Below are 15,465 nucleotides of genomic sequence, written 5' to 3' on the forward strand. Positions count from 1 at the left end.
AGGCGGCTCTGACTCTACCACTCAGGCCCTCTGCCTGGTTGGAAAGGGGTGTCTCCTTCAGGGTTGTCCCCCATACAACCCACTGTACTGACTCCTCGAGACTCCTCCTTGCACACCACCATGCGGATGCATGTTACGCACGTGCTACTGATCATCCGAGGGATCACGTGCTGCAAGCTACCATTCAGCATGGAGCAGGGGTGCCGGGTACCGGTGAGGGAGGCAGGAGGCACTGGAAGCTCTGTCCTGCTCCTCGTCACCATCCTAGCACCCAAATCTCACTCAAGCCCTCGGCACCACACGGCATCTCCAGCCAGTGTGAGCTCAGGCCACGGCATCCTGTCACTCCTCCCTGGGCATTCACCTGCCATGGGGAAGTGGGGAAGAGGAAGGAGATGCCTGCGACCCTACAATTAAAGCTGTGGTTGTTTATCACAGTAGAGCTCTGCCTGCCAACGCCAGCCGCCATCGCATCTCCGGCTGCCGGCTCCCCCCGAGTGTTTATTTAAGCCAACACATTGCTCCGCTAATTGGATAACATTCTATGTGAAAATAGGCCTTTTAAAACAACAGTGTCGGTGGCTAAAACAGCTGCAACCACAAAAGTATAAAGAAGCGTGGCTCGGGAGGGAGCATTAAAGGCACCTCGTGTGGGGAACAATTAATATTCTGGTTTCTGGGCGTCTGTCTGCTGCTCCCCTCCTCATTCCTGGTGGCCCTTTCCCCCTTCCTCCAGGGTCAGCCTGGGCTAGGTAGGGAGAGGAAGGAAGGTGGGGCCTGAATGGAAACCCAGCGCCTACTGGTGACTTCTAGCCAATGGGGGTGGGGGCAGCAAATCTACCTGCCTAGGACTCCCCACTGCCTGCCCAGGTGACAGAGCCATGCCGTGAGCTGGCGAGGGCTGGCGGGAGTTCAGCAGTGAAGAGGGCACCTGGTTTTTTTTTGGGGGGGGGCTCAGGGGTTTCTCCCAAGAGCTGTCTTTATGGAGCCCCTTGGCCTCTCTGTGTCTACCCGGAGCTCTTTTCCAGGGTAAGGTGCTGCGGCTGGGTAGCAGGAATGGGTGTGAGGGGGTGGCTTAGGTAGAGGAGGGTCAGCACTTCTGTAAAGCAATGCCTGACGGGAGGGAAAGCCTGGCTGTATAACATGGAGTCATTTCTCTACCAACATCCAGGGGACACTCAAAACAAGTCCACAGGGCTGATCAATTCAGATACCCCAGAGGAGGGACAGCAGTGGTGGCAGGTCAGGGGATGGCATGCAGGCAGGGCAGCCCAGGGTGACACCACAGGTAGGCAGGGTGTGTGCCGGCTACATTAGCCTCCTAGCTGACTGACACTGGCTTTCCTCTGTGCAGGGCCAGACTCCCGGAGAACTGAGAGGTCGGGGTAACACAGGCACCTTCAGCAGTACTGGCATCTGCTCCCTAGAGTACCAGGGGCCTCCAAACCTCCTAGACAGGGGAATTCCCATGCTTGTCCATCTATTTCCTGTGAGCAGGCAGGGCTCAGGTCACCAGGGCCTGTGACTGGGCAGGTAGCCCAGTCCCTTCTCCCGTTTGCCTGAGCAGGTCAACCAGGGGCAGGGCTCTGGGGCTGTGCAGACGGACATGGGCAGGGGGAGGTCCAATCTTGTGCCAATCTCCACTAATCACGGTGTGCTGGGCTGGGACAGGCAATGTGCCTATGGTAGACACGCCACTTGTATGGTGGTGCTCTCACAGGCCCTGCCTATCATTGTTGGGTGCCTGGGCTCTTTCTGTGGCCATGACAGGGCTCCTGCTGGCTCTGCTCCCCAATGCTGTCATGAACTTGACTGAGAAGGGGGCTGATGGGTCAGAGTCCCTGAGACTGTGTGAGGCACAGGGTGAGGCTCATTCTAGGACAGGGAGTGAGCACTTGATCTCGGTCAGTGGGCCGTGTGGGAGGCTACACCACCACTCTTATACCACAGGGCCAGGGCAAGAGCCCGATACCAGGAGCTGAGGTGTGGTGGGGTGGGGTGAAGTGGGCACTGGTGCTGGCCCCTCCAGGCAGATGTAAGTCTCTCTGGACCGCTGGCCTCACAGTCTTCCACTGAGCAAGCAACCTCCTGCCTCAGCCCCAGTGGCTGCTGAACCATCTTCTATCCCTTCCCCTTCCATGTATGTCTGAGGATGCCTTGGGAAGGTCTCCTAGTGTACAAGGTTGCAGGTGCCCAGTGAGCAGATGCTCTCTCCACCTGGAGCAGAGTCAAGATGGAGAAGATGCTCAGGCGGACCAGAGACCGTTGAGGGCCCCGGGTGCTTCTAAAGGGGCCTCTTCTCTAAAACATCAAGTGTAAAAGGAGGCTCAGGAGGATATGTTCCAAGAGGCTGGGGGTCCGAGGGCCCTTTCCAGCTTGGTTGGGCCCCACTCTTTCTCCACGGCAGGGTAACCCCAAGCGCCAAGCCATAGCTGGAGAAGACTCCACGTTCAGAGTGAGTTCATACTGTGTGCAGGGCGCATGGATACGCGGCAGGTAAAAAGAACTCATCCTGCCACTGCAGAGTCAACCCGGTTCTGCAGACAGACCCCGGGGAGTGGAGGAGACAGACAGCTGCCCCAGGAAACAGCAAGAGCTCGGGGTCACTGTGGGGATGGGTTGCAGCCCACCCCGCTTCCGTCAGAATGAGCTTACTGACACAGTGGGCAAAATGGGCATGGGTCCTGGCAGGGAGGGCAGGGCACTGCAGCAGCGACCAGGAGGCCTGAAATAGCACCTGGGTAGCAGCCACAGCCAGTCTCCAGGCCGTGGGCACTGCCCTCACTGTCCTCAGCCGCCCTTTCTCTTCTGCCAAGGACAGAAAGGGATGGAGGGAGAAGCTGCCGCCGCCTCCATAAGGCACTGCTGACGGGATGACTTGGGATTAGGAGGAACATGGCCTCTGGCCTGAGGGCTGTACTGTAGTGTAGAAGTGGGCCTGTCTACGTCTGCCCCGAGCCTGTCCTTCCAGCAGCCCTGGGAAGCCAGAGAGGCGCCCGGAGGGTGGGTCACTTCTCCAAGGTCACACTAAGGGGAAGAAACCATGCTGGCTTCCTAGATGGTCAGCAAAAGTCTGGGTTGGCTTTGGTGACCACACCTTTTTCAGGGGCAGGGCTAGGCTCCATGTCCCCAGGGCAGCCTTGTCAGGACAGGAACCTGTCAGTAGTGGCTCCGCTACCCCACCCTCCCCGTCCCATCTGGGAATCCCAAAGCTCAGGCCATGGTTTTCACACTGTCTCACACTGGCGCTCTGCTGACAGGATGTCCCAGTTGTGCACAGACCAGGAGCCGAGGGATGGATGGCTCCCAGGGTCGCTGGGTTGTGGCAATGAAGGGAATCAGGTTGGGTTGGGCATCTGCCATGTGCCAGGAGGCTGGCCTCACAGGATCGTCTGTCACAAAGCAGGAGTGGGGCACTACTGTTAACCCATTTCACAGATAAGGAAACCGAGGTACAGGGCAAGGCTAGGAGAGGCCTAGCTTCCTTCAGTGACAGTGTTTCTCTGGTTGCCAAGGTCTAGTGTTTGCAGTGTGTTGTCCCTTCTGTCACTGAGAGATGACAACACAAGGGCTGCCAGCTAAGGAGAGGGGACAAGTGTCTAGGCAGTAAAGCAGGCATTTCAAGTGGGGACAGGAAGATGTAGGTGGCTGCCATGCCCTGGGGACTAGTGCCCTGTGCCTGTGGGATGTCCAGGCTGTCTCCACAACCCTAAGCTGTCCTTTCTGCCCCATGCTGCTCCCCACCGCTGGGGCCCCTTGGGGTGGCGAAGCCCTAGCCACTTGGCAATAGTTCTGAGCACTCTTTTCCAAGGAGGAAAGCGGAGGTGATGGAGGGGCATGGCTGGCGGGCAGCGCTCAGCAGGGGGCACAGGACAGCCCAGCAGACCTGTCCTGCACAACCTGGCCTTTGGAGCTTGGGGCTGAGAGAATGGCTGGCGAGGACTCAACACAGGCAGAAGGACAGCCTGGCTGTGCTGTCCTGGGCCTGGCATCGCCAGAGTAGTGGCCTTGCTTCAAAGCCCAAGGGGAAGGGGGCAGAGGGTTATGGGAGCTTGGCAAGATGGCTCAGTGGGTAGCAGTGCCTACCTGGTGACCTGGGTCTAATCTCCAGCACCTATGTATAGGAAAGAATCTCTCCATTTGCACGTACGTACACACACCCATGCGCATGGGCCAAACATACATACACAATAAGTAAAGTAAGCCAAAAATAACTGCACCCCCTCCCTGCCCCTGACAAAGGCTGCTGTGCTCCGTGCATAGCCTGAGAACTATCTGCACACGTGCATGTGTGCTGCAGGGCTGGCCCTTGGTGTCAGCAGCATAGAATGGAACTGTCCCCAAGTGGAGGGATGGGGGTAGCCAGACCACACCCGTGAACTGCTTTCTGGACACACTTCCCCTTCCTGCCCTGGCTGTTCCAAACAGCACTGTATACAAAGCCCAGCCCCGTGGCTGCCTAGACTGAGGCCTTTCCCTGTTACAGGGCAGACTGAGAGCTCAGTGGACCTCAGCCCCTGCACATGTATGATGGGCATACATGTGCACACACCAGCACATACTGCCCGGCCCTCTGAACCCCATGCCCAGTGCTCTGCCTCCAAGGAGACTGGGTAGACCAGCAGGTCGGGAGCGAGCTGAGGGTGCGAGGCCCACGGGCTCTGTGCTTCTCTGCGGGTAGCGCTCACCTTCGCATCCTGCTTGGTGACGAAGTCCACAAAGCCGAAACCCCGGTGAGCGCCGGTCCCTGTCATCTTCTTTGGCAGGCGCACTGTCTTCAGTTCCCCGAAGGTGCTAGAGACAAAAGGCAGACATCAAAGAGTGAGGACTGAGGACTGAGGACTGAGGACTTCGAGGGACTGCAAGGGTTCTGGACCCCGTGGGTTAGCGGAGATAGCTGGCTGGCTGCAGGAACACCCACTGGCAGCCCGGGCTCCCTTGTGTGGCTTCCCACCCCCCCACCCCCGGCCCTCTCGCCTCTGCAGGCGTGGCTTTCTTCTCCCAGCTGGTCACCACTCTGGAGAGGGAGGGCACCATCAGGCTGGAGGTGCTGATGGGAAATTTTTGGTGTCTCTCCTGCCACCTGGGGGACACCTGGACACTTGTCCTTTCCCCATGGGATGAGTCTTGCACAGGCTGCATCAGGCCAGGAATTCCCCAGCCAGGGCAAGGGGCTGATTGTGTATGTGTGTGTGTGTGTGTGGGGGGGGGTTGTCAAGGTTCTGGATGTGCAGCCAATGGGGTTCCCTGATCTTTCCCAGGCACATGCTAAGCCTAAGGTGACTGACTCTAATCTCTGGAATCTTTCCTGCCAACCTAGAACCTGGGGTCTGGAGATGCCCCAGGGCTCAGGGATCTGAAGACACACAACTCCTTCTGAGCCATGTGTCATCTATCCACAAGCTTTCCTTTCAGTACCTGCTAAGAGACTCAAGGAGTGTTCTGGGGCAGAAAACCCGATCAGGGCACTGTGGCCTGGACCACCCTCTCCTCTCCATTACGCTAACCTTTGAAAGACTCTCAGACAAAGCGAATGAGCTTCCGCAGGGTCCCTTGGCCACGTGCCCCCATCCCAATCCCTTTGTAATGTCCGCTTATCAAATATGTACGTGCACACTGCCGCTGATAAATATTCAATGCGCTCCGCATCTGGAGAGAGGTGTTATTTTTATTCGAAAATCTACACTCTCTGGGGTCCACGGGGCCCACGCATCTACACACTGTGGTCTGGGATGCTTCAGGCCAAGGGCCGATTGGGTAAAGAACACGGAGAGCTGTAAGCACTCACAAAATGATATAAGTTAAATCTGGGCGTTAACCTGCAGCCCTCCCGGCATGAGCAGGCATCTGCCAGCCCCATTTCTACAGGCAGGACTGTGTGTAAACGCAGCATTATGAAGCGTCAAAATGAATCGGCACGTCCAGCTCTCCCTGGCGTGGGGAATGGAGCTGGAGACAGGGCCAGCCTCCCCAGGATGGGGAAGAGGCAGAGGGGAGTCTGGCCAGATCCTTTGCTGAGAGGGAGAGCTCTTAGCTGATTTGGAGGGGGTCAGAGTCTGAGCAGGTCAGATGAGAAGCCGGGAGATCTGGCAGTCGAACCGCCCGCAAACCCTGCTTTATTCTGCCACCTAAAGGCCTGCACGTCCCACGACACACAGCCTCGGGTCCCTATACCCAGTCTCCACGCGTGGGTAGGGGTGCTGCTGACTGGAACAGGGAGAGCTGGAGTGGGGAAAGGTTTGCACCCAGGCTGGTCCACAGAAATCGCTTATCAGTCACTGGTTCTCTAGGTCACCTGTGGCGACACGGAGAACCCAGGTCTGAGGGCTTTACATCTAATGTAGGAAGGCTAGAAGGCGTGGGGCAACCAGGCTGGTTGTCGGACAGAGCAGAGGATGATCTCCAGACACACTCACCTCATCCCAGTATACCTGTCACAATGCCACTGCCCACAGAGAACCAACCAGAACCACCCAGTCCCCGTGTGTGTGTGTGTGTGTGTGTGTGTGTGTGTATGTGTGTGTGTGTGTGTTACTTCTAGTGAAAGAACACGCACTCATCTTGTTTGTGGTTTTGCCTGCACCCTGGAGCCAATGCCTGCCTTCCACAGGTGCTGCTAGAGTCACTCCAGAATGGACAGCAGCAGGAGACAGCCGAAGAGGCGGGACTATGAAAAGGGGCTGTGGAGCCCACCACCCAAGTCTTTTCACCCTGCTTCACACACAAATGGTCCAGGGGAAGCAGCCCTGTTCTGGGAGGGAAGCAGCAGGGGTGAAGTTCCTTGCTCGGACCAGACCCAGGGTAGCTCAAGCCTGTCCTGTTCCCTACAGAGCCAGGCAGCTTCCAGAAGTGGGGCTTCTTCCTGCCCAAAATGTGGCTGAATCCAGTCTCTGTGTGTGTGTGTGCGCGCGCGCGCGTGCAGTACCTGGTCCTAGTGATCCACGCAGGATCACAGGGACAAGGGAGAGGACCTTGTGCACCTTCTTTCTGCCTGGTGCTGTGTTGGGGTGGGGGGAAAGGGAAGGGAGACCGAGGAGAGGGCGAGGAGGACGGGGTGGGGGAAGACTGCGAGGTTAATTCCTCCCCTCCACAGCGTGCTGTGAGCCGAGGATGCTCGGTGCATGGTAAGCAGCTGAGGGGCCGGAGGAAGCAAGAAAAATAATTAAAAGGTGGAGAAAGAAGCTGGTGAGGAGGAAGGGCCGGGCCGCTGCGGTCTGCAAACGTGCCTCTGAGCGTGCGGGGAGGGAGCCATGATGGTCTGGGGCCTCCATGGAACCGGGGTAGGGTGTGGAAGCTGGGCCTTTGGGGGAGTCCACCACCTAGGCTCGGGACTGCCCACTGAATGGCCAAGGAACTCGTGCCCAAGGAGCCCAGGAGCTTCAGGGAAATGATCCCGGTGAAACAGGGCTTCTCTGAACAGCGCAAAGAGCCAGGCCGCGGAGCAGCTGACAGTTAAGAGTCAGAGCTTAGGAAGAACTTCCCGGTATCTGAGGACACTTCTAGAGATGTAGTGTGGAGGCTTCAGGACACTGTCGTTGTCCATCGCTACTGTCACCCCAGCTGCAAAGGACACCCCCCAGGTCTCTGAGACCTGCCACCCCAGATGTTACAATGCTAGCTGGGCTCAACTGTAGCCACCTCTGGTTAACAGATGAGAAAACCAAGGGGCAAAGGGCAAAGGTGACAGACTCCTGTCTGAGGCGGGCGAGCTCCTGCGAGCTCCTGGGTGCTGGGGAACAGGGCAGGCTGGTGACTGGCCCTCGGTGCCTGTATAAGGCAGGACTGTGGGAAGCCAACGGCAAGGATGGCGGAGAGATAGCCAAAGAGAATTAAGGAGAAAAGAGAAGGCTGGGGGAGGGAAGCAAAATCAATGAAGTACCTTTCGCTCCAAGGAGATAAGGGACATATAAATACCAGCCATTATGAAGGTTCTTATCTGCTGGCCTGGTGCTGAGGCCAGGTTTTAAAAGAGGCCTTTGAAGGGACTTCTATGTGAACCCTGCCTCCTGGGAGCCAAGGCCATGGCCAGTGGGGAGAGGCTGGCCGGGGCCACCAGGGGCCAGGGAGGGAGGAGGTAACTGAGGCACCGAGGGATTCGCCCCCAGCCCAGTACGCTGGGGACGGAGCTGCACACACTCCCCACTGTGTAGATAATAGAAACCACAAAATAGCAATTACTGTATCAGAAGCTGTGAATAAAGAGGCCAGAGCGGGCTTTTAAACACAGCCCGCCTCCCCTCCCCCACACGCTCACACTTCCCTAACAAACTCACACCTCACTTTTCCAATTATTTCATTCACCCTGGGTTCACCAATTACGCCTCCCGCACCATGGCCCCGCCTCCTGCGCCAGGCTGCCACCACCAGGATTGGTGGCAGGTTGGTGGGTTTTCAATGACAGCGGCAGTTTGCTGTGGGCGGTTCTGATTTCTTCAGGTGTATGGGGTGGGTGGGAGGAGGCACCTATGGGCCAGTCGTCTCTGGTGTGAGGTGTGTCTGCATGCACAGGCCAAGGTGTGCACCTCCTCATACAGGCAGCATCCCCTAGCCCAGGAGATGGGCTCAGGGGAAGGGAGGGAGAGGGGGTAGGCTGGGTGAGACCTGTGTGTACCCCACCAAGGGCTGGATGCAGGGCACCTTAACTCCAACCATTCCTGGGATTGAAGTCCTCACTGCTACTTGGATCTCAGACCTCCCAAGAGTGGAGTCACATGGGAAACCCATTCTCAGGTCCTTTCCCCACCTGCGCTCAAGGCTTTGTGGAGGACCGTGTCACCACCCAAGGGACCCAGAGAGCGGCACTGCAATAGGAGGAAGAGGAAGGGCGGTTTGGGGACAGGGTAAACTGCAGTTGCCTTCATGCGGTGAAAAAGTCCTTCGAATACACCCCCAACTCTAACTATCCCGCTGCACACATGCACCCACTGTGGTGCTGTAAGCCGCGGCTGACACACTCAGTCCTGGGTGCTTTGTGGTATGTGAGAAGGCCTGGGCTTCAGACTCACATGGCCTTGGAGAGCAAGGCACTGCCATCTCTGCTTCTACAGAGGGAGGAGACCCAGGCCCATCCTAGGTGATGGGGAGCAGGGTGGGGCTCATGATGGCTGTCTGGACCCCAGGCCTGCAGCTTGGCTAGCAGTGTCCACAGCTCACGCTGTCTACTACCGAGGAGCCAGAAGCCGGTGGAGCCACGCCCTGCAGGGAGAAATGGCTGTACTTTTTCACTCAACAAACAAGGGCTCAGCGCCCAAGAGATCTGGTCTTTGCTACTTGCTCCCATGATGCCACTCTAAGGAAGGGTGCAGATGATTCAAGGATGTGCAGACCGTCCCCATCATGGCGCATGAGCTGCCCTCATAGCTTCCCTGTCCCTTAGAGTCCTCGTGTGTCCTCACTGGGCAGCCAGAGAGCCTGTCACCTAGCAGCAAGCCTGGCTTGTGGAGGAGGGTGGGCATCCAAACAGCCCACTTTTGCTGGGATGCATGAAAACCAAGCCTCCAGGATAGTCCAGTCTACCTTGTCTGATAAGCTCATAGGCAGATAAGCTAAAGGCCACACCCACCCACAGCACTCTCGGCCCTGGTCTGTGGACCACACCCACACTCTCAATGCTGAGGGACCTTCACCTCCCTTGTCCAGTCAGCTCATTCCCTGTCCATTCTTGCCTATTAAAGACCCACAGTGGCTTTTCCTTTGGGCGTGCGCCAACCCCAGGGCCTTAGCATCAGCTGGTCCTATTACTTAAAACCCCCTGACCGCATGTCTCCTCATTCCAATCTACCTTTCCATTATCTTCACAGTTCAAATTCTGCCCCTGCCCCTAGTGTCTCTCTGCCCTAAACCACTATGAAGACTGATACCATCTGAGTAGCTCTCTGTCTTTCCTCCCTCAGCTAGAGACAGAAAGCATACTCTGATGTGGCAGGGTGATGACACTCAGCTAAGGAACAACCCCACTTCTCTCTAGATGCTGAATCAACGTTGTGCGTTCTCTCCGAGTGTCGAACACAACCCACCCACTGACCACTTAGGTGCCTAAGTTCGGGCAGAACATTTGGTCTCTTCAGATGCCACCCTTGACGTAAGATGACCCACAAATCCCCTATTCTCTGAGTTTGGTAACACAGACACTGCAGGAGAGAGGGGCCTGTCCCACACTTGTTGATGGAACTATGCCCACTCAATGACCTTCTCAACTACTTCCTGCCTAGCAGGAAAGAGGCGGTCCCTCCACAGATGACCTGAGCTAGGTATGACACCTCAGTGGGATACGTCCACTCCCACAGAACCACGGACAACCAGGTGTGGGCAGGCCGTGTGTACGCAAATGGCAGCGCTGGGCCTGCTCTGTAGAAGTGATGGCCCAGGGTTGGCTGATGGAGTCTCTGCCCTCACTGGCTCTTTAAGAGTGCCTTTTACACTGAGCCCTTCCAATTACTCGGCGCTTCAGCCTGGTGAGAGCCGATGTAAAAGGTTACCTGGTCGCCATCAGCCAACACTCCCTTTCATTTTTGTCTCTTGAAGGCTGAAAAATGGCCTGGCTTCCGAGCGAACGAGAGGAGCGGAGGGCAGCGTTTAGCGTCTCTCAATAGCCTTTCACGGGGCCCTTGCCAGGCAGGCGGCCTCTGCAGTTCTAGCCGAGATCGAGGGCTGAGTGGTTAAACGGAGTCTCTGAGTCTAAGTGGGGGCTGAGTTCTGGGTGAGCTAAGAGGCCCCCGAGAAGGGGTGCTGGAAGGCGGCCCCGGCCTGACGGAGCCTCCACGGGCGACTGTGGGCGAGTCACTGCCTGGTTGTGCTGATGGGCAGAGTGGGACCAGTTTACTAGGAGTCCGAGTGAGGAGCGGCCGGTGGCCAATGCTCCACCAGGTCACTCACTGAACAGGCCAGCCCCTATTCCCTGAGACCGCCAGAGACGTGTGTCCTTCGCTACCTTCTGACTTGACATAACTTCTGACTCGACATGTGGGACGGCCCGAAGCTGCTGAATGGCTGGGGGCTTACACAGGCCCAGGTCGTCCCTTCAGGATAGGCTGTCCACTTAGCCCAGCCGTGACCTCCGGGTGGACATGTATCCCTTCTAGAAAAGGAGGCTATCGGTCTGGGAGTCAGAGATTAAAATGATGCCAAGCAAAACATGGTATTAACGGGCATCATTAGTACCTCAGATACCAGCGCTGCCTTCACAAAGACTCCTGACCCACTCTCCGAGGACAGTAGTCCCCGCCCCTCCCCGTCACCTGGTCTACAGTAGTTCGTGTTCAGACAAGAGGGATTCTTGGCAACTCTAAGCGCCAGGAGGTCACAAAGGTCTGTCCCAGTCACAGACCCACCTGTAGCCAGTCTACGCACCGAGGCACCCCCTCCGCCTTTGGGCTTCAGAGCTAACTGTGATGTTCTGGGGGACTACAGAGCCCTTGGATTTCCATCTTGTGGGTCTCACATGCACCTGGAGTCACCTCCCTGCGCCCTCTGAGCACTGAGCTCTGCTGTGGTGTCCACCAGGCGCTGGGATGCTTGGGGCTGCTCTCTTGGGCCAAGAGGACTTAAGTTTAGACCCAGAACCCAATTTAAGCTCCTACACAGAAATGGACTGGCTTCCTCTGCCTGCACCAACAGTTATGTTTTGAGCCACAGAGGATATGTGTGGACTCTAAGTACTGCCCCGCACAATCCTAGGAGGCACTGAGAGGCGGGATGGGAGGCCTTCTCAAATGCACAAGGCTATCACTAGGGAGGCAGGGCTCACGTGGAGGCCCTGCATGGACTCTCTGCTGTGCGCACTTCCTTTTAAACCAATGCTGCTTTTAAAGTTGTCCTGCTGAGTCACTGTTCCGCATCAAAGGCTAAGTCAGGTGCCTCTGGGTCTAAGCAACCTGTAGCCAGGGTCTTGGTGCAGGCCTTGCCTTAATCCAGGGACACAGAGGGATGTCTGGAGGGTAAATGGATGTGGTGCTTCTCAAAGTCATTTACACAACAAACCCTGCTTTGTTTTCTCTTTGCCCAAATAAAAAACCCCACAGGAAATGGTGGCACACCTCTACAGTCCCAGATACTCGGGAAGCTGAAGCAGAAGGAGAACTCCCAGTTCCAGGATAGCCTGGGCTACTGGCTAATCTAAGGCTAGCCTGAGCTACTGAGTGAGTCTAAGGCCAGTCGGCATAACGTGGTAAGAAGTGATAAGAAGGCTGGGCATACAGCGCCTGAACACCTGAGCCTGTGTGAGGCCTCGGGTTCCAGTCACTGGTGCTCCGGGCAAAACGCCATGGGCATCTCTCAGGACTCATGGGCTGCAGATGCCGGATGCTAGGGTAGACTCGAGAGGGTGTCTATCCCATCAGCTCAGGCACAGCTGAGACTGGGGAAGGCTGGTCCTGATACTCAGGTGACAACACTGGCGTCCTTCTGCAGAGGGTCCCATTCTGATGGGAGAAGTGTCTACGCCTCAGGGGGAGATCTGGGATCACATCCCAGCCTAGCACCTGACATCACGTTTCAGAGGCTCAGGGCCTCTCCATGAGGAACTGAACACTAAGGGCGGTGGCTACTCCGACTCACATCCAGTGAAGTGTCTGTGCTGGCACCAAGTGAGGTTCCCGGGGAAGCAGTAGCGCCTGCCTACAGGGCAGGGACAGCGGATGGTGCTTAGTCAATCCCCGCACTGACACAGGCTGGCCTGCATCTTGGCACAGGCCCCACCCATGTTAAAAGACACTGTGAACGAGTCATCATAAAGTTGGCCCTGTACCTCTGCTTTCCCTGACACACATGAGCCCATCCGGACCCCTCTCCAGCCCAGGGTGTACATTCTGCCAGTCCTGCCCTCCACCCGGTGCAGTAATGGAACACACGGGCCCTCTTCCCCTCTGGTCTTCAACTGCCTGGAGAACGGCTAATCCCATTACGAGAAAATAAAGTGGATAATTTAGGTTAATGAAATCGTTCCAAGCATGCAGCGGCCAGAGGTGGACGCCCAGAGCCAGTTCAACACCCTCTGTTGTCATTATCCACAAGACAGGAAGGGACAGGAAGGGAGGACAAATGTTTAAAGAGACAGTGAGGGAAAAAGGAGGAGGAGGAAGAAGAGGAAGAGATGACAACAAAGAGACCAGGCCTTCCTCTCTGCCTGAAACCAGCAAGGGTTTGCTTTTCCTTTGTTTTGACTGTCATTTCTACCCCAACTTGAGAAACCTCAGAGACCCAGGCGTTCCAGATGTGTGTATGGCTGTGTGGGACCTGCTAAACACTGCTCTGCCGTCTCCCATCCGGCTCTGTTAGAATGGCCCTGACGCCTTTCCTTAGAACGCACCATTGCTGAGTTCAGACTAAACCGCCCCAGGGCCTTGATTAGGAGCAGGCTCTGGGAGGCAGGGCAGGGAGTGGGAATCGGGGGCCATGAGTGAGCAGGGCTGGGACCCACAGGTGAACCCAGGGCACGGAGCGGAAGACACTCTTCCCACTGGTCCACAGTGCACGCATGGCCCTATCTGCTCACACCTGCTTGGAGCAGGTCACAGTGGGCTGTGGCTGGTCACCCTACTGAGCACCTGGACTTGTATCGGTTCCTCACCTTCCTCCCAGTCCCTCTCACACACAAACGGCTCGGCCATGCCCTGTCAGTCACTGTGGGGATCCACTCTGACACTCAAAGCATAATGACGGCTGCACACTGCTGTGGAGCTGCCTCACACTGGCCCTACATTGGTCTCCAGAACTAGTGACTCTATCCTAAAGGCAAATGGATCCTGACAGGACAATCGGAATAGGACAGGAGAGGGGCAGGTCTTCCTGGGCAGGTGGAAGATGCCCGACTGAGAATGCTAGACAGCCAGGGCACCTCCATCACCAACACCTGGCAGTGAGGAAGAAGCTGAGGCAGAGGCATGGCCGAGGTGGGGCTACTTGGTGCTGCCTTCTCTGCAGGGGTACAAAGTGATGTACCCCAAGACTCAGAAAGTTCTCTATGGCCTCCTGACATTGTCTCTAGGAAAAGAGTACTCATGCCCCTCCCCCCATTCTCATGGTTCAGGGAAGCAGAACCTCTAGGGGATACAAGGACACTGAGCCAGGCCAAGAGAGACTGTACAACGGGCAGAGAGAAGGACGTCACGTGCTGTCACTGTAGCCGACTCCTGCAGTTGATAGGGTGGCAGCCTTCCTTCACCTAGAACCCAGGGTCTCCAGAAAGTGGGAGAGATGCCCAGTTGGACCCTCCCTTCCCTCCTTCCTTTCCCAGAGTGGCTGACAAGGGCACAGGGTTAACAGCAGCAGATTCCAAAAGGCTTTAGGAAGGGTCAGCGGGCAGCCACTGTTACGGTGTGGTGCACACACATTTTTTATAAAGGTCGGATCAGAACTGACTATGATGCTGTGACTACTCGGCTCTCCATGTACCTGGAAAGCAGCCAGTGGACAGACATGGCTGACTGTCGATAAAACTTTATTAAAACATTGTAAAAAACATGGCAGCAAGCCACTATGTGGTACAGAGGCGGTAGTTGCAGTGCACTGTAGAACCTGGGTATTCCAGGGATGGATGGAGTATAGGACAGTCTCTTCTGAAGGCTGAGACAGGAAACCTCTCCTCTCCTGAGCCTTGAGTGACAAGCTGAACTGGGTATGCCTGCAGGAGTGCTGGCCCCTGGGTCCCCCCAGACAGACAGCTTTCCATTCATGTGGAGACTTTCCGAACAAACACAGGACCTTTAACCCTGGTCACTAGGCAGCTAAAGGAGCAGAGTGCAGAGTAGGCTACGGCCTCAGGGTGGCCTCAGTGAGCATATGCAAGGGGCTGGTGTCTGTGGTCCCCAGCTCTGTTCGTTCTCCATGTTCTGACTGCACTCTAGGAAGGCTCTCGTCCACTCCCCGGTGCTGCATCTCCCTGGATGCTGCCGGCTGGCTGCCCAGCACCAGTGGCGCCTGGCCCCTTCTATAGAAAGCGTGTGCTGACGGCTGAGTGAGCTGCACACTAGCATTCTCTTGGCTTTTCCCTGCTTCTCTGTTTTGTGTGTCCCCCTCACCCCATCATGACCAGGCTGGTCCTCTGGGGCATCAATGGTGACCCTGCCTGAGGTCTTGCTGCGAAGTCTCTGACTTCCTACTCTGCCTCACCCAGTCCCCTGTCCCCAACTCTAGACGCAGTTGCTACACTGTGCCCTTGAACAGCTCCTGAGTATTCAGCTGGGGCCACATACTCTGGGGAGCTCCCGGGCAAAGGAAGAAGTGGTAGGAGGGAGTTAACTGCTCTGGATGACAGAACCAAGGAGCTGTGGCCTTCTGGACACTTCTGACAACTGACACTAGGAGAAATGCTCCAGAACCCCATCCCACGACACTGCAAGGCTCCAGAGCCCCACCCCACCCCACGTCACTGCAAGGCCTCAGAACGCCACCACACCCCAAGACACTATAAGGCTATAGAACCCCACCCCACCCCACATCACTGCAAGGCTCACTGCAAGGCCTCAG

The 15,465-nt window shown here is 56.6% G+C and overlaps 1 protein-coding gene across 2 annotated transcripts in view; it reads right to left on the reverse strand.

The window, feature by feature from the left end:
* Window positions 1-15,465, reverse strand: part of Rbm19 (RNA binding motif protein 19) — an 80,987-nt gene that overhangs the window by 19,144 nt on the left and 46,378 nt on the right. For both annotated transcript variants that reach the window (XM_052167761.1, XM_052167760.1), the window contains exon 22: window positions 4,689-4,794. In XM_052167761.1, the coding sequence (XP_052023721.1) occupies window positions 4,689-4,794 (106 nt within the window). The remainder of the gene's footprint in view (window positions 1-4,688; window positions 4,795-15,465) is intronic.

Source organism: Apodemus sylvaticus, chromosome 22 (assembly GCF_947179515.1).
Source record: "Apodemus sylvaticus chromosome 22, mApoSyl1.1, whole genome shotgun sequence".
Classification (NCBI taxonomy): Eukaryota; Metazoa; Chordata; class Mammalia; order Rodentia; family Muridae; genus Apodemus; species Apodemus sylvaticus.